The 19,222-nt window shown below is 49.2% G+C and overlaps 1 protein-coding gene across 1 annotated transcript in view; it reads right to left on the reverse strand.

Annotated features, from left to right (window-relative positions):
- Positions 1-19,222, reverse strand: part of mboat1 (membrane bound O-acyltransferase domain containing 1) — a gene marked incomplete at its 3' end in the record, with an annotated part of 85,443 nt that overhangs the window by 21,831 nt on the left and 44,390 nt on the right. Inside the window, exons 9-12 of the mRNA XM_084335947.1 lie at positions 18,386-18,489; positions 14,314-14,378; positions 4,297-4,429; positions 1,188-1,339 (exon numbers count right to left, since the gene is read on the reverse strand). Of these exons, the coding sequence (XP_084192073.1) occupies positions 1,188-1,339; positions 4,297-4,429; positions 14,314-14,378; positions 18,386-18,489 (454 nt within the window). The remainder of the gene's footprint in view (positions 1-1,187; positions 1,340-4,296; positions 4,430-14,313; positions 14,379-18,385; positions 18,490-19,222) is intronic.

Here is a 19,222-nt window from a genome sequence, read left to right on the forward strand (position 1 = left end):
TGTGTGGCCTTAAAGTATCTCGTATCTTGTAACTCGAACGGTCTCATTCTCAAGGTCAGCTTTATTTACAGTATATAGCACATTTAAAACCAACCGAAGTTGCACCAAAGTGCTTTACAATATAAAAACAGAGAAATAGAAAAAAATTGAAAATACAGTTTACACAAAATCAAAAGCTACAATACATGAAACAATCACGACACGACCGGGGATGTATGGCTTAACACGCCTCAAAAAGCCAATGAATCTGAGTCTTCAGCTGTGCTTTACAAATCTCTAAGGTCTGGGTAGACCTAATTTGCAGTGGAAGACTGTTCCACAACTTAGGGGCAGCCACCGCAAAAGCTCGGTCGCCGTTTGTTTTTAACCTAGACCTTGGGACATCTAAAAGTTATTTATTGGATGACCTCAGTGCTCTCGGCTAAAAACCTCTGCAAACTGCACTCCACCATGTCCTCCCTCCTCACACACCTCCCTCCTCTCCTTACCTTGAGTAAGTATCATGGAGAGGTACCTTGTCGACCCCCCGCCCCCTACAGACGGGTGTCCTCCAGGGCTTGGTGCTTGGACCCCTCCTCTTCTCCCTCTACACCAAATCTCTGGGTAACATTATCACCTCTCATGCCTTCTCATGTCACTGCTATGCCGATGACACTCAACTCTTCCTTTCCTTTCCTTTACTCCCTGGATCTTGGCCGGCCTGTCCGACATTTCCACCTGAATGACAACCAACCACCTCAAACTGAACCTAAGCAAAATCCTCCCCGCTAACAGACCTTTCCATCACAGTGGAGAATGTAGCCATAGCCTCGTCCCCGACCTCCAAGAACCTATGTGTAGTCCTCAAAGACAGTCATGTCTCGCCTCGACTACTGCAATGCAATGCACGGGTCTACCGATCACCGCCACCAAGCCACTTCAACTCATACAGAACGCAGCCGCCCGCCTGATCTCCATGTTACCCCACTTCTTAGAGAGCTGCACTGGCTTCCCATTGCCGTCCTTGACCTGGCATACTGTGCAGTGGTCCATGGTCTCTAACTACACACCCTCAAAACCCCTCCGCTCTACATCTTCTGGCTGCCTCAGACCCACTCCTATCCGAGCTCCGGGTTTGAGTTTTGGGACATAGTGCTCGTCATTGAGATTTGCTTTATCAAATATATATTTATTTCTTTACAGTATACCTGTAATATGTCACAGTGGGCTCTACTGCCAGCAGTAGGAAAGGCAGGACCGTGTAGCAGATCGCTAGCTGAGTGGCCGCCCACGTCATGACATCATAGCCCAGTTTCACACCTCGGGAACGAAGGAAGCAGTGGCGGAACGACCTACGCACCTGAGAGAGAGAGGGGGGGGAGAGAGAGAGAGAGAGCGAGAGAGAGAGAGAGAGAGGGGGGGGGGGGAGAGAGAGGGGGAGGGGGGGGAGAGAGAGAGAGAGAGAGAGAGAGAGAGAGAGAGAGAGAGAGAGAGAGAGAGGGGGGGGGGAGAGAGAGAGAGAGAGCGAGAGAGAAAAAGCAGATAAAGCACAAGATAAAGCAGGGTAAATCTAGCTCTTCTTCAAGTATTCATCATTTCACTACTTCTTCCTCACAGTTTTACAAAGGTCAAAGGTCACGGGTAACTAATAATAATAATAGCTTCATTTTATATAGCACCTTTCAAGAGACCCAAGGTCGCTTTACATACAGTAGGGGGGGGGGGAAATAACAAAGTAACAAACATAGTGGACAGACACAACATATAAATATAAAGTGAGAAATTAGGGGTTAAAGGCCAAGTTGAAGAGGTGGGTTTTGAGCAGTTTTTTTAATGAGTCCAGAGTTGGGATGGTGCGGAGTTCTGCGGGGAGGGAGTTCCAGAGGGTGGGAGCTGCCACACGGGGGATGGAGAGCTGACCAGTGTCCGTGGATCGTAGGGACTGTGACTGAGTGTAGGGGTGGAGGAGGTCAGTGAGGTACTGAGGTGCCAGAGCGTGAAGGGATTTGTAGTTGAGCTGGAGGGTTTTGTAGGTAATGCGGGATTTGATGGGGAGCCAGTGGAGGTGGATGAGGGTGGGGGTGATGTGCTGCCAGGGTTTGGTGCGGGTTAGAACCCTGGCAGCTGAATTTTGAACATACTGGAGCCTGTCCAGGGTTTTGCTTGGGACCCCGGACAGGACCCCGTTGCAGTAGTCCAGGCGGGAGGTGACAAAGGCATGGATGAGGGTCTCAGCTGTGGAGTCGGAAAGTGATGGTCGGAGTCTGGAGATATTTCTGAGATGGAAGAAGGCGGATTTGGTGACGGAACTGACATGGGCTTGGTAGGAGAGGGTGGAGTCCAGGATAACGCCCAGGTTGCGGACCTTAGGGGAAGGGCAGATGTAGCAGCCGTCTATGTTGAGGGTGAGATCCCCAACCTTCCGGAGCAGGGCCTTGGGTGCCACAACCATGAGCTCAGTTTTATTGTTGTTGAGTTTGAGAAGATTAGATGACATCCAGGTTTTTATTTCATGAAGGCAGTTGACAAGGGAGCGTGGGGGGAGCTGGCTGGATGGTTTGGTGGAGAAGTAGAGTTGTGTGTCGTCGGTGTAGGAGTGGAAGCTGAGGCCATGGCGGCGGATGATCTGACCGAGGGGGAGCATGTAGAAGGTGAGGAGAATTGGGCCAAGTACAGAACCTTGGGGGACGCCTTGGTTGACTGGGGCCGGGGTGGAACTGGAATCGCAGATGGTGATAAACTGTGTCCGGGTGGTGAGGTAGGATTGAAACCAGGAGAGTGCTGAGCCAGTGATGCAGAGGTTGTCGGATAGGCGGTTGAGGAGGATAGAATGGGAGACTGTGTCGAAGGCTGCAGAAAGGTCCAGGAGGATGAGGATGCTAATGTGGCCAGAGTCAGCTGCAAGAAGGAGGTTGTTGGTGATTTTGATGAGGGCGGTCTCTGTGCTGTGTTGAGTTCTGAAGCCGGATTGAAAAGGCTCATAGAGCTCATGGTTGGACATGTATTGTTGGAGTTGGGCGGCCACTGCTCTTTCCAAGATTTTACTAAGGAAAGGAAAGTTGGAGATCGGACGGTAGTTGTTTAGCTCATCTGGGTCGAGTCCGGGCTTCTTGATGATGGGAGTGACGGAGGCTGTTTTGAAGCAGGAGGGGACGAGACCAGATTCTAGTGAGGAGTTGATGATGTTGACCATAATAACAATAGGTTTCTTCCTCTAGTTGTCATGAATGTTCACTTTGAATGTTTATGACAAATGGCAAATGATATGGCAATCCGGCCATTACTTTTCAAGATCTGCTTTACAGACAGACAGAGAGTAACATGTGAGGAAGAGGAGGTCCCAGAGGAAGAGGAGGAACAGACAGAGAGGAACACGTGAGGAAGAGGAGGTCCCAGAGGAAGAGGAGGAACAGACAGAGAGGAACACATGAGGAAGAGGAGGTCCCAGAGGAAAAGGAGGAACACATGAGGAAGAGGAGGTCCCAGAGGAAGAGGAGGAACACATGAGGAAGAGGAGGTCCCAGAGGAAGAGGAGGAACACATGAGGAAGAGGAGGTCCCAGAGGAAGAGGAGGAACACATGAGGAAGAGGAGGTCCCAGAGGAAGAGGAGGAACACATGAGGAAGAGGAGGTCCCAGAGGAAGAGGAGGAACACATGAGGAAGAGGAGGTCCCAGAGGAAGAGGAGGAACACATGAGGAAGAGGAGGTACCAGAGGAAGAGGAGGAACACATGAGGAAGAGGAGGTCCCAGAGGAAGAGGAGGAACACATGAGGAAGAGGAGGAACAGACAGAGAGGAACAAGTGAGGAAGAGGAGGTCCCAGAGGAAGAGGAGGAACACATGAGGAAGAGGAGGTACAGACAGAGAGGAACACATGAGGAAGAGGAGGAACAGACAGAGAGGAACACATGAGGAAGAGGAGGTCCCAGAGGAAGAGGAGGAACACATGAGGAAGAGGAGGTCCCAGAGGAAGAGGAGGAACACATGAGGAAGAGGAGGTACAGACAGAGAGGAACACATGAGGAAGAGGAGGTACAGACAGAGAGGAACACATGAGGAAGAGGAGGTACAGACAGAGAGGAACACGTGAGGAAGAGGAGGTACAGACAGAGAGGAACACGTGAGGAAGAGGAGGTCCCAGAGGAAGAGGAGGAACACATGAGGAAGAGGAGGTACAGACAGAGAGGAACACATGAGGAAGAGGAGGTACAGACAGAGAGGAACACATGAGGAAGAGGAGGTACAGACAGAGAGGAACACGTGAGGAAGAGGAGGTACAGACAGAGAGGAACACGTGAGGAAGAGGAGGTACTCACGGCTCGTGCTGCCATGGTGATGGGGATGGCGGTGAGGAAGGTGAAGTAGTATCCTGGGTAAACTCCGTGCCACAGAGCCGACAGGACGAAGGTCAGCGCCGTACGGTACCTAGGAGCTCTGTCATAACACACACTGAAGCACACACAGGTCAGAGGTCAGCGCTGTACGGTACCTAGGAGCTCTGTCATAACACACACTGAAGCACAGACAGGTCAAAGGTCAGCTCTGTCATAACACACACTGAAGCACAGACAGGTCAAAGGTCAGCTCTGTCATAATAACACACTGACACACAGACAGGTCAAAGGTCAGCTCTGTCATAATAACACACACTGAAACACAGACAGGTCAAAGGTCAGCTCTGTCATAACACACACTGACACACAGACAGACAGACAGACAGGACGCGTGTAGCTTATTCCCAGCGGAAGAGTGCGTCGCGTGCTTCCGCGTTTTCTCTGATTGGCCATGCCGCCCATGTGACCACGGCAGCGCGAGAGAGCTGCAGCGCGGAAATAGGCTGTCTATTGCCATTCTCTAAGACAAACTCTAACCTTAACCAGCTCCTTAACAGCGCCTAAACTTAACCCTTTAACCTTAACCAACTCCAAAACAATGCCTAACCTTAACCTTAACCTTAACCATGCCTAACCTTAACCTTAACCATAACCAACTCCGAAAGAATATTGCCATTCTCTAAGACAAACTCTAACCTTAACCAGCTCCTTAACAGCACCTAAACTTAACCCTTCTAACCTTAACCAACTCCGAAACAATGCCTAACCTTAACCATAACCAACTCCGAAACAATGCTTAAAGTTAACATGCCTAAACTTAACCGGCGAAAGAATGCACGTTAAAAAAAAAAAAAGAAAAAAAAAAATTGAAAGGATTCGAACTTGTCACCAACGGACCGCAGGATCCACAGATAGATAGATAGATACTTTATTAATCCCCTTGGGGAAATTCAGGGTATCTCGCAGCTCACATAGTATACAGACATTGACCATTCCCATACAGTAGTTACACGTTATGTCTGCATCATGAATTAAAATAAGTACATGATAAAATTAAATTAAATCATACCCATCAATATTAAAATTAAAATTAAAATAGGAGCGTGATTAGATAAAAGCAGGTGTATAAAAACAGGTGTAAAAACAGATGTAAAAACAGGTGTAAAAAACGTTAGGTTATGACTATAACCAAGTTCTGTTAGTTAGGGGCGATGCTTGGCATCGCTACTGCACTATCTCGCGTACGTGCACGCGTACTGAATAAACCACAAATGTACCTCTAATACCAGTATTAGTCTGACCACACCCCTCATCAGCTTACCTTCATAAGCAGGTGTGTGGTCACCTGCTCTCCTCCTTCCCAAGCTTTCACCACAAGGTGAGGACAAGGGCTGCAGCGGCCGTCCGATGCCAAGCATCGCCCCTAACTAACAGAACTTGGTTATAGTCATAACCTAACGTTCTGTATCGTTAGTGGCTTAGCTTGGCATCGCTACTGCACAAGGGAGGCCAAGCGGAGCCACTTGGCTGACAAATACACCCCGCTGACAGCCCCCCAAAACCATCAGAACAGGGAGGGCCGAGCCCCCCCGACCCCCCCTAATGGAGGGTAGCCCCCCTATTAGGGACGTCACGGGAGGGCGACGGACCCGACCGTGCGAAGAGGCACTCAAGCAACTCAACGCACAGGGTGAGCAGACCGTGGCTTGACCCCACGACTACACACACGCACAACCCGCATGCCACCCGGGAACGAACGGAGGAACAACCTCGTTACTGCCCCCAGAATCACGGGGTCAAGGGCAAACCCAACCCCGTGGCAAGGCCGTAGCAGCGGAGCACGAAGGAAGACCCAGACCCACCAAAAGGACTGGACTCCCTAGAACGGGGGCCCGGAGAAGTCCATGATGCCAGCATCAAGACCCACCAGGTGGGCACGTAGTGCCCCGCCCCCCACATCGCCAGCGTATTCGGACAAAGGCCCCTCAGTTACTGCACCTGGTATTCCCAGGCGGAACCAACCAGGCCAGAACCTGCCCAGCTTCCGAGATCGGACGAGATCGGGCGTGTTCAGGTCGGTATGGCCGTAAGCCGAGCGGGCCCCGTCCCCCCAATAGTACACCGCCTGGCACACTGACCCTGCAGAATAGGCAGTCAGCATGGCCGTAAGCACACAAAAAAGGTTAACCAACGGAAGCAGGCAGCGCACCGGGGAAAAACCAGGCAACAGGCTGTTAACCCTAGCCTGGAGACTGCGGACGAGACAGGCGCCAGAGGGGACAGCTGAACACAGCCGCCCCGGCGGAAGGAGCGTAAGCTGGCGGTGTTGCATGACCAAGCCTCCATTTAACAACCCCCACCCAGAGGGGTCGAGGCAGAGAAGGCCGACACGATTGGCAGACGTCATGAACGTGCAGGGGCACCCTCAAACGGTGAACCCGGGAGTTGACACTGCTCCAACACACCAGGGAATCAACCACCTCGGTGTTACCCAATGCGGTGGTTGTTCCTATAACCCCTCAAGAAAAAACTCCAAAACACACCTGCGGGTATACACCGGCTATACCGCAGTACAAGTGTTTCAGTTTCCAAAAAGGGTTAACCCAGGCCTACGGGTCGCAAACATCACTTCGGACCGGGCCTGGCGGTACGGGAAGCACAGGGTCACCAGAGGAGGTCAAAAACCACCCCCACAGGCCCCTCTTCGCCATGCGTGAGAGAGGAGCGAAAAATAATGGAGAACCAGCCCCTAAGCACACCGTACCTGGTATTCCCCGGCGGTCTCCCAACCAAGTACTAACCAGGACCAACCTGTGTAGCGGCCGAGATCCGACGAGATCGAGAGCGTACAGAATGGCATGGCTGTAAGCCATGACGACAGTGCTGAGTAAAAACATACCCAACCAGGGTCTCCATAGCGCTTAACCCTGTGACACCCAGACCGACCTGGCATTTTTCCCCCTGAAAAAAGCCCAAGTCCCTCAGGGTACCAGAACAGCAGATCTGCATCCCCGGCGGACAACGGGTTCAACTGATCTGGACCAGCGTGACCAGAACCAGTCCCGTGCCCTAACCACGCCGACATGCCTACTCCAGGAGAAGGGCAGATATGCGTGTTGATCTTAACATGAAAAGAAGGCGCCACCCAGACGTTCGGACGAACCGCGCCTGGTGGCCCACCCCAAGGGCGTGAGACCCCACTACATATGTTCAGATCCATCCCGTCATCATCCCCCAGACATAAACGAGAATCTGTCGACAACCCACCCAGGTCATGGGATGTGGTCGCCGGAAGAGGAAAAACCCCCATCTCAGTTGCTTTATAAAAACGCTGTTTCAACCACAAGCAACCAAGGCGTGCCAGTCAATCGCCTGTTTACAGCGAGCTAGCACTATACGTGCGTCGGGACACACCCCCATCAATGAACAGGCTATTTAGACCTGTCATTGAATCCCCAAGGCGCCCAGGGGAACGACAAGAGGGGTGTGACACTCCCTAACTCCAACACTTCTGGAATAGAAAGAAGGAAGCATCAACAGTATGTATCCCAGTCTACACAGCCGGGGTAAAAAATGTTCACATTTTTACATCCCACCACCCTCCCATAGGAAAGAGACGGGGATCCCCAGAGAGACTTCCCACGCGAGCTGTACAGATTGAAAAGAATATATTGCACCTCGAGCCATGTAAAAAACTGGTTTTAGGGCCTCCGGGGAAGAGGCACTGAACCCATACACACTCAATAAACGAATTGAATCGAATATACATACAATAGAAAAGGACCCTTCTAGAGGGTCCACTCACTTTGACAATCTGAGGAGGAAGGCTCTGTACTCTGATGGAGGCTTCCTCACATGGAAGAAGGAGTCCGAACTCACAGAAGGCCTGAATAGGCGCTTGGTGAGGAGGAGCCCTGACCACCCCCCCTGAAAACAGATCCATCACATGGACCTGAACAGCACACGGAAGTCCTACCAACAGAGACGCGCACGGTGACGTACTCTATGGCGGGGGAATTCCTGCGGTGCACACGCCCAATATACCAGGCCGTGGGACCAGGAACTCCCCCCCCCCCCCCCCCCCCCCCCCCCCGTAACGTGCCGAACCGCCACGTGACGGGAACCTTGAAGGACAGGGGGTGTACCCCTGACCGACAGAACAATGGGGAGAGGAAAGGTTACCAGTTCACCCCTTTACGACCCCACACCCATGATACGACGTAACGACAAAAAGAGAATATGACACAGTCATAGTCAGCTCTATGAAGCGTTTCACAGCTCCACACAGCGCATGAGCTAACCTGCTATCTGATTTTTACTAAGGAAAAACACAGAATAGAGAAGGCTCTAAGAACCCCGGTCCAACATACACATGTGCTTCTGTGGCCAGTACAACCCAGTTGTAGGTCACATGACACACACAACCCATCATCACCTACAAAAAATGGCAAAAAACACTCAACAGAGGAACGCCGTTTTTTTCACAATGAGAGAATACATCATTCTTGATTAGTATCGACCACAGGCCTTGCTAAGCACACATGACAGCAACCAAACCAATTTCCCTTTAGGAAATAAGTTTCTCCAGCAGATTTAGCACAACCTCAGCAATCAAGCTAAGAGTTACGTCGTATCCCTACCACACAAAAGACACAATTAATGCACAACATGTCTGATAGGAGGTGATAAAGTCCCCAGGGAACCGGGGGGGGAAAACACAATCCTCCTATTTTACCCTCAATACGGCCAGTTAAAACAGGAAAACCTGTTAATGTGTGAACTCACTGTTCATTGTCATTACAGTCTGAGAAAGAACATTCTTTTACTCACTTGTCACCAAGCATAGCTTCATAGGTTAGTTGCCTTAGTAGTGAGTACACGGTACACATAAACACCATGATGTTTCTCACACAACAACCAGATCAATACATCACGATCTGCACGGAGAAGCTAACTGCCAGTGACAAAAACAGCTCACACACAACCCGCAACGTATCCCAAATGCATTGCAACAACACACGTTTTGGGAAAAAACACCGTTATTCACAATACATTTAGCAAAGTAAAACCAGAAGACGTGTTATGAGGTCTGGCCAACCCCGTACCTACCCGGAACGCAGATCAGCGAAGTGCAGTCACAAGACACCGTAGAACACAGCCGTCCTGTGTTGTTCGACCCGGGCAGCGTCGCCGCTCCACCAGTCGCTACAGTCCTCTTTGTTGACGCAATCCCCGTCTAGGCTCAGGCAGGGTCGACGAACATCCCCTGTCAAGGATGACGTCGTGGTCAAGAGTGTAAAACATGTTAAAATCAAAGCACGTTCAACAGAATAGCATCAAGCTAACGGCTGCTCCAACCGTTCGGGTGCTATTGCTTCCGCTCGCGAGACGCCGATCTAACGACGCACGCGATCAGAAGCGAGCTCCCGGCGGCGCGCGAGAAGCTAAGCTACCCCGCGCCAGGCCACTGACCGGCTAACCGTAAGCTATGAACATGTAAACAATGACATAACACTCACCCAGACAGGCCGCCGTTCTGAACCCCTCCTCACTTTTTAAGAGAAAAGAGAAAACAAGACGTCAACACCGCTTCACAACGGTGACATTACCACGTCCGGCGGAATCAGCACAGTACCAACTGGCCTGTATAGCTGACTTTGAACATGAATCTGCCGCTATCGCACATTACATGCACATATCCCCTCGTGAAGGAATACTCTCATTTGGATATGAAAGATGGGGTCTTAACACGGTGACAGAGAGAATCCACTCGTCCAGAACACACAGGGATCACCAGTGTCAATGGTCGCGGCCCACTAGTTAAAACTATAATGGTCGCCAGACCAAGGCCTTCTGTCGCCTAGGCGGCTAAACAAAGGACCCTAGCCTGGGGCCGGTTTCCATAAACTTTGTCAAGTAGCCCCCATAGCACTAACAGACAAGTGGAGCCCGCCAGCAAACACTACTCACCCAACCTGGAACGCACCGCTCCTCACAACAGCGGCATGTCCGACAGTTCAGCTGTGGCCTGACAGGTTTCACCCCAACAAACACAGCAAGGAACTGCAGTTGAGAAGCATGCAGCGGCGTGCTCCCAATACGAAAACCGGTGGAGGGTTTTTAGAATGATCATCATCTTCTAGACACTCCAGTACGAAGACAATATCGCCGTATTTTCTCGAAAATAGTGAGAGAGAAAATAAAGATATGATGTCAACGTATCCTTGTTTCCCAAGCTGTTCCTAATCCAATTTCTTCCATCATGGTGTCAAGTGTGGGGATCTACCGAGGCACCTCTTCCTTGTGGTGAAAGCGAGAAGGAGGAGAGCAGGTGACCACACACCTGCTTATGAAGGTAAGCTGATGAGGGGTGTGGTCAGACTAATACTGGTATTAGAGGTACATTTGTGGTTTATTCAGTACGCGTGCACGTACGCGAGATAGTGCAGTAGCGATGCCAAGCTAAGCCACTAACGATACAGAACTGGTGTAAAAACAGGTGTAACTATAATACGCTGTTGTACAGTCTGATGGCTGTGGGGACAAAGGACCTCCTGTGCCGCTCAGTCCGTGAGTGCAGGGAGATGAGCCGTCCGCTGCGACTGCTGCTCTGCCCCACAGCAAGGCAGCGCTGCCAGTTGAGCTAAGCGTCGAATGAAAAACATCTGGGATTACGGCTACATAATGCTGCAAGCTCTGCCGCTCCTCTCTGCGGCTGCCGCGCTGCCGCGGGGCGTGTCGCAGCCAATCAGGGAAAACGCGGAAGCACTCGGCAGCACTCTTCCGCTGGGAATAAGCTATAGGCAGACAGGACGCTCTGTCATAATAACACACAGACAGACAGACAGACAGACAGGACACTCTGTCATAATAACACACAGACAGACAGACAGGACGCTCTGTCATAATAACACACAGACAGACAGACAGACAGACAGGACGCTCTGTCATAATAACACACAGACAGACAGACAGGACGCTCTGTCATAATAACACACAGACAGACAGACAGACAGACAGGACGCTCTGTCATAATAACACACAGACAGACAGACAGGACGCTCTGTCATAATAACACACAGACAGACAGACAGACAGACAGACAGGACGCTCTGTCATAATAACACACAGACAGACAGACAGACAGACAGACAGACAGGACGCTCTGTCATAATAACACACTGACAGACAGACAGACAGACAGACAGGACGCTCTGTCATAATAACACACTGACAGACAGACAGACAGACAGGACGCTCTGTCATAATAACACACAGACAGACAGACAGACAGACAGACAGACAGGACGCTCTGTCATAATAACACACTGACAGACAGACAGACAGACAGGACGCTCTGTCATAATAACACACTGACAGACAGACAGACAGACAGGACGCTCTGTCATAATAACACACACGAGAGGCTGACATGTGAGTGGATTTTGACTCCCGCTCCTTCCCACTCCCACAGAAATAATCCCACTCCCTCCCACTCCCGAGTGAGAGTTTAAAAAAAATCCCACTCCCTCCCACTCCCACAGAGACTGATCCCACTCCCTCCCACTCCCGCCCGAATCCCATTGATTTTGTTGTCATAGGTCCCACTCCCTTCTGCTCCCGTTGACGTTTACTCCCGGTCCTGCCCAATCACGTGATTCAAAGTGAATTTGACTCCCATCCCGTGGGAATCCCGAAAAAATGTCACCCTCTAAAGACAGACAGACAGAACGCTCTGTCATAATAACACAAAGACAGACAGACAGACAGGACGCTCTGTCATAATAACACAAAGACAGACAGACAGACAGACAGACAGACAGACAGGACGCTCTGTCATAATAACACAAAGACAGACAGACAGACAGACAGGATGCTCTGTCATATTAACACACTGACACACAGACAGACAGACAGGATGCTCTGTCATATTAACACACTGACACACAGACAGACAGACAGGACGCTCTGTCATATTAACACACTGACACACAGACAGACAGACAGACAGGACGCTCTGTCATATTAACACACTGACACACAGACAGACAGGACGCTCTGTCATGATAACACACACTGACACTAGGGCTGGGTTATCTATTTCCCGATTCTGAATCGATCTTTATTTGAATTAGCGATTATCGATTAATAAAATCCCAAGATCGATCTTAAAAAAATTATAATAATAGTAAAAAATTATATCTTTTTTTTCATCCCCCAATTTAGTCGTTATGCCAATTCCCTTCCTGGTCGTTGCGCGCATTGCCCCACTGTCGGTCTGGGGAGGGTGTAGACCAGGGGTCGGCCATTAAGTTTGGCCTCGGGATAGGCATTTTCCATTGGTTCTCCCAGCCCACATGACCATTTCTAGCATTTCAATTGGCTATAGTGACAGACATAGATAATGATTGTGGAAATACAACAAATCTACGAAACCACTTACTGAGACATCACCCAGACGTGACATATGCAAAAGCCAATGTTCCAATAAAAAGTGCATTCATGTAACTGCTTGAGAGTCAATTCTTAATTCTAAATGATATTTCTAACAATGCAACATGTTAGAGGGTTCCTTGAACCATTTATTGTATTGTATAGCATTGAATCTAATTTAATCGGAAATTGAATCGATTCGGGACCTTGTGATTCGAATCGAATGGATTCGGGAAATCAGTGGCGATACCCAGCCCTCACTGACACACAGAGCAGACAGGACGCTCTGTCAGAACACACACTGACGGGAGGAGAGACTCCTCATTTGATTTTGATTTGATAATTTCTTCATAAATAAGATATAGAGACTGACTGATTGAATGAATATATCAAATAAAATGTAGTAAAATAAAATCACTTTGACATTAAGGCAATATTTAGCTCCCACTAGGACAAATACCTAAAATAATATATATACAATGATATAAGTTATAAAAGTATCTCAGATAACACAATACAACTAAACATATGATTCTGCAGTCCTCAATGAGGAGAGGTGGAGAGAAAGGGAGGGGAGAGGAGAGGAGAGGAGGGGAGAGGAGAGGGAGGGAGAGGAGAAGAGAGGTGAGGAGATGAGAGGAGAGGTGAGGAAAGGAGAGGTGAGGGGAGGGAAGGGGAGGAGAAGAGAGGAGAGGAGAGGGGAGGAGAGGAAAGGATAGGTGAGGAGATGGAAGGGGAGGAGAAGAGAGGTGAGGAGAGGTCAGGGAAGGGGGGAGGAGAGCGAAGGGGAGGAGAGGAGATGAGGGGAGGATAGGTGAGGAAAGGGGGGGAGAGAAGAGGTGAGGAGATGGGAGGAGAGGAGAGGGTGGGGGAGGAGAGGAGGTGAGGGGAGAGGTGAGGTGAGGAGAGGGATGGAGGGGAGAGGTGAGGAAAGGAGAGTAGAGGAGAGGTGAGTAAAGGAGAGGAGAGGAAAGTGGAGGAGAGGAGAAGAAAGGAGAGGTGAGGAAAGGAGAGGTGAGGAGAGGGGAGGAGAGGAGGTGAGGAGAGGAAAGGGGAGGAGAGGGAAGGGGAAGAGAGGTGAGGAAAAGAGGTGAGTGAAAAGGAGAGGGGTGGATATGAGAGGAGAGGAGGGGTGAGGAGAGGAGTGAAAAGGAGAGGAGTGAAAAGGAGAGGAAAGGAAGAGAGGTGAGGGGAGGAGAGGGGAGGAGATGAGTGGAGAAGAGATATGAGAGGAAATGAGAGGTGAGGAGGGGAGAGGAGATGAAAGGAATGGAAAGGAGGGGGAAGGGGAGGTGAGGAGAGGTGAGGAAACGAGAGGAGAGGGAAGGGGAGGAGAGGAGAGGTGAGGAGAGGAAATGAGAGGAGAGGGGAGGAGAGGTGAGGAGAGGGGAGGAGGGGTGAGGAGAGGGGAGGCGAGGAGAAGTGAGGAGATGAGAGGTGAGGAGTAAAATGGAGAGTGATGGAGAGGAGAGGTGAGGAGAGGAGTGAAAATGAGAGGAGAGGAAAGGAGAGGAGAGGAGAGGAGTGAAAAGGAGAGGGATGGAGAGGAGAGGAGAGGAGACTTACGTCTTCAGCCAAACCCCCGTTTGAATATTCCAGTTGTCTATGAATGTCTTGAAACTAGTAGCCGTCTGTAAAAAGATCAGATTGTCATTGTCATCATTGTCAATCATTGTCATCAATGTCATTGTCATCTTTTAATACTGAATGTCCATCATACTGTAGCAACCTCTTTGGCTGTTAGCTAGAATTAACAGGGTCATCCCTATGTTCCCCGGGTTCTATGTTCCCTGGGTTCTATGTTCCCCGCTTTAAAAAAAAAAGGGGTCCTATGTTCCCCGCTCCCAAAAAAAAAGGTTCTATGTTCCCCGGCGGTCCCGCTCCCGAAGAAAAAGGGTCAAAAAGGGTCCTATGTTCCCCCGCTCATGAAAAAAATAAGCCCCAAAGAAGCAGCTCGCCACCAAGAGCGCACCAGCTACCGGCGGCGCGAAAAAGCCACATCGTTACAGGCCCGGTACCGTGGCGTGCCTTGCCTGGTCAGAGAAATCGCCCAGGACTTCAAGACCGACCTGCGCTTCCAAAGCTCTGATGTCATGGCTCTTCAGGAGGCCAGTGAGGCTTATCTGGTCGGCCTGTTTGAGGACACCAACCTGTGCGCGATCCATGCCAAGATGGTGACCATCATGCCCAAAGACATCCAGCTGGCCCGCCGCATCCGTGGAGAACGCGCTTTGTTTTTCTACATTCATAACCCAAAGGCTCTTTTAACTCATTCAGCGCCATCGCTTAATGAGCCAGGGGGCGCTAGAACGCCATCGATTTAATCAATGGGGAGACTGCGAGATTTGCGAGTGCTTAAAATATATCTTATATTATAGCTATGGGTCTAATCAGGCATGCGTTCTTCATGGGACGGGGGTGCACTACGTGCAAGCCCAGATAAGTACTCGCTATTTGCATATCAATAGCGCCGGTCGTCAGGTGTGTTAAATACGTTCTCAGATACATTCACACCTAACTTGTTGTGAATGACATGTGTTACATTCCATTCATAGAGGCAATTAGGCACTGTCTGTAGTCTGTGCTCAAGCGAGGGGACATTAAATGCGCATTCGCGTGGCGCCATTAGGTGCGTGCAATCCCAGTTGATTTCAATAACGCACCACTGGGTCTAATACACCCGTCGATTGTCAGCCAGTCAACATGCACAAAACAGATTGTTTTTTCATCCGTACATTTTCGTTTTATACCGTCTTGAATATGAGTATGATTCTTAGTAATCCCAGGAAAAGACATAATAATAGCCCTTTAGTGGAATACACTAAACACGTTGTCATTTTTCGCCTGATTATCGAATCTTCCTGAAATCAACGCTAGATTATCATTATTATCCTTCCTCGTGCATACATGAAATGGCCCTCGTAGCGTGGCGCTCCCCCCGCCACCTCCTGCACTCAACGGTAACAGCCACACACACACACACACACAGACAGCTTTGATCGGGTTAGAAAGAAATATCAGATCAACGCAAGATTTTATATATAGAGTCCTTACCTGGTCTCTGATGTAATGCAAAAGAAATAATCCAATTATCTGATCGCCATTCGAAATACTGCTCGTAGAGGTCTGTCCCACATTGCCCGGCATTGCATATGAAGGGGGGGGCAGCATGGCAGCATTGCAGATGTAACGTTGTAAACTCTAGTCCTGCCGTAGTATTTAAACCCCGCCCGCATGGCTCAGATCGGCCCAGAAAAGAAACAAATTTTTTTTTTTTTATCTTTTTCCCCCTTCCTCCGACACACGTCTAGCCAATCAACCGCTTCTTTTCACCTGAGCAGGCGCCCCGACCGAACTGTAGGAGTCGCTGCTTACAACGACCCGGACCCACCCCGCCAGCTTTCCCACCCTCTAATACAGCCAATTGTATTAGTGTGAACGGCCAGCCAAGCTGGTGACAACGCCGGAGCTGTGAGCTGGATTCGAACAGGCGAATCCAGCGTCTCCGGTGTTGGTGACGAACGCAATATCCGCTACGCCACCTGACCGCCTGAAACTACACCATTTCTAATAGAGTGCAATACCGGCTGGAAGGCGTAGGCGGCGGTATTTGCCCTTTTGCGAGCTCAGACCCATTCCCAATGATAACATCAGGCTGGATGGATGAAAATGAATGGATATAGCTAATAAACGAAATAACGATTAAAACCCGACTATACTCGTGATTGGCGCTGAATGAGTTAAGAGCCACCACCGTAGTCATGAAAAATACATTCCATTAACTAATTAATTCGACATGCTTTTTTCCCCCACCTACCCAACCTCCTCTAATGTACAGTTTCTTCCCCCTCAAATGTATATACTCTCTTTTTAGAAACTATATATATATAGGCTTATATATTATTCTGTATTTATATACTGTATATATAGGCAACATTATTCTGTATTTTTCTCAAACGATTACTATAGGCCTATACAAACATGCAACATATTTCTTCAATGAGACATATATATATAGGCTTATATATTATTCTGTATTTATATACTGTATATATAAGCTACATTATTCTGTATTTTTCTCAAACGAAATCAAAGAAATACAGTAGATAAGAATTCGGCAGACGTGGCTATCGATTCACGCTACGGCAGCATTTTTCGAGGATGCAGCAGAATTCGGCCGAACACTGGCCCCCCTCACCACGCATTGATAGGCCTACGTGCGAATCTGTTGCACCATCTACACCCTCACACAACTCTGTCGCTTTTTCGGGAGTAGCGGGGAACATAGGACCCTTTTTTTAGCGGGAGCGGGGAACATAGAACCCGGGGAACATAGAACCCTTTTTATCGTGAGCGGGGAACATAGAACCCCGGGGAATATAGACATGCTCCCGAATTAACTACCAAACAATTAGAGTTTTGTCAGCTACCAAATGTTACAGCTAACTCTAGTTTAACATTAGATGGTCTTTGATTACCAGTTGCTAGCGTTACATTTACATTTACATTTAGTCATTTAGCTGACGCTTTTATCCAAAGCGACTTACAAGTTCTGTACGACAAGCCATCAGGAAGGGCACAACTCTATCAGCTGAGCAACAATGTTCATCAAAGTGTTGAGTGCTACAGTGTAGGTTAGTTTATTAGGACAAGTGCATGACAGTACGGTTAGTTAGGGTTAGATTTTTTTTTTTTTTTTTTTTTTTTTAATTCAGATAATGGTTGAAGAAGTGCGTCTTTAGTCGACGGCGAAAGATTGGACGTGATTCGGCTGTCCTAACTGGGGTGGGTAGTTCATTCCACCATTGTGGGGCAAGGACTGAGAATAGGCGACTTCTCTTTGATGACCCTCCCGGAGCTTGGATAGGAGTAGGTCTGAGGCGGCCAGAAGATGCAGAGCGTAGGGGTCTTGAGGGTGTGTAGTTAAAGACCATTGACCGGAGGTAGGCGGGAGCGGTTCCCTTTGCCGCACGGTATGCTAGGTCGAGGGCCTTGAAGCGGATTCGTGCAGCAATGGGGAGCCAGTGCAGGTCCCTAAGAAGTGGGGTGACATGGGCCGACTTCGGTAGGTTTGAGATCAGGCGGGCCGCTGCGTTCTGAATGAGTTGAAGAGGCTTAGTGGCAGTGGCCGGGAGGTTAGCTGCAACATTTGGTACCTGACATTAGCTAGCGTTAGCTGCAACATTTGGTACCTGACATTAGCTAGCGTTAGCTGCAACATTTGGTCCCTGACATTAGCTAGCATTAGCTGCAACATTTGGTACCTGACATTAGCTAGCATTAGCTGCAACATTTGGTACCTGACATTAGCTAGCGTTAGCTGCAACATTTGGTAGCTGACATTAAGCACTAACACTAGCTAACAGCAAAAAAAGAGGATTGTCATTAAATGCTTTGCATTGTGAGGTAGATGACCCCAGTAATCTGACACCTGATTTGATTAGACAAAAAGTTAATAATGTAATGGTCTGTATAAGAATTATTTCCCGCACAATTTTCAACAGAATGTAGAAGCAGTCACAAATGGTCAATATCAAGCATAGCATTCATTCCAGTACTCCAGTACTTGAGTCCTCAAAACGAAACACTCGGTCAGCAAGAAAGAGGTACCGGTGCATCTCTAGTTAACAGTCAGTACCTCGATCCCCCAGATGTTGAGGTTGGAGACGAGGTCCCAGGACGGCTGTCCGTTCTCATCCAGCCCTTTGAAGCCATAACCCGCTGCATTGGTGATGGCATCGGCTGAGGACACACACAGAGGACACGACTTGCCTGAATCCAAATCACACTGTGAAACCTCTTCCGCATTAACGACCGTGTCCCCATGTGCACCAATGTCGCCCCTGGAAAACACCCGTTCCCCTCATTCTACCTGGGGACATCTATTCTACCAGGGGACATCTATTCTACCAGGCATCTATTCTACCAGGAGGCATCTATTCTACCAGGGGACATCTATTCTACCAGGCATCTATTCTACCAGGCATCTATTCTACCAGGCATCTATTCTACCAGGGGACATCTATTCTACCTGGGGACATCTATTCTACCAGGGGACATCTATTCTACCAGGCATCTATTCTACCAGGGGACATCTATTCTACCAGGCATCTATTCTACCAGGCATCTATTCTACCAGGCATCTATTCTACCAGGGGACATCTATTCTACCTGGGGACATCTATTCTACCAGGGGACATCTATTCTACCAGGCATCTATTCTACCAGGGGACATCTATTCTACCTGGGGACATCTATTCTACCTGGGGACATCTATTCTACCAGGGGACATCTATTCTACCAGGGGACATCTATTCTACCAGGCATCTATTCTACCAGGCATCTATTCTACCAGGGGGCATCTATTCTACCAGGCATCTATTCTACCAGGGGGCATCTATTCTACCATGGGGCTTCTATTCTACCAGGAGGCATCTATTCTAAAAGGGGGCTTCTATTCTACCAGGAGGCTTCT

Source organism: Notolepis coatsorum (assembly GCF_963971535.1).
Source record: "Notolepis coatsorum genome assembly, chromosome: 19".
NCBI classification, from domain to species: Eukaryota; Metazoa; Chordata; class Actinopteri; order Aulopiformes; family Paralepididae; genus Notolepis; species Notolepis coatsorum.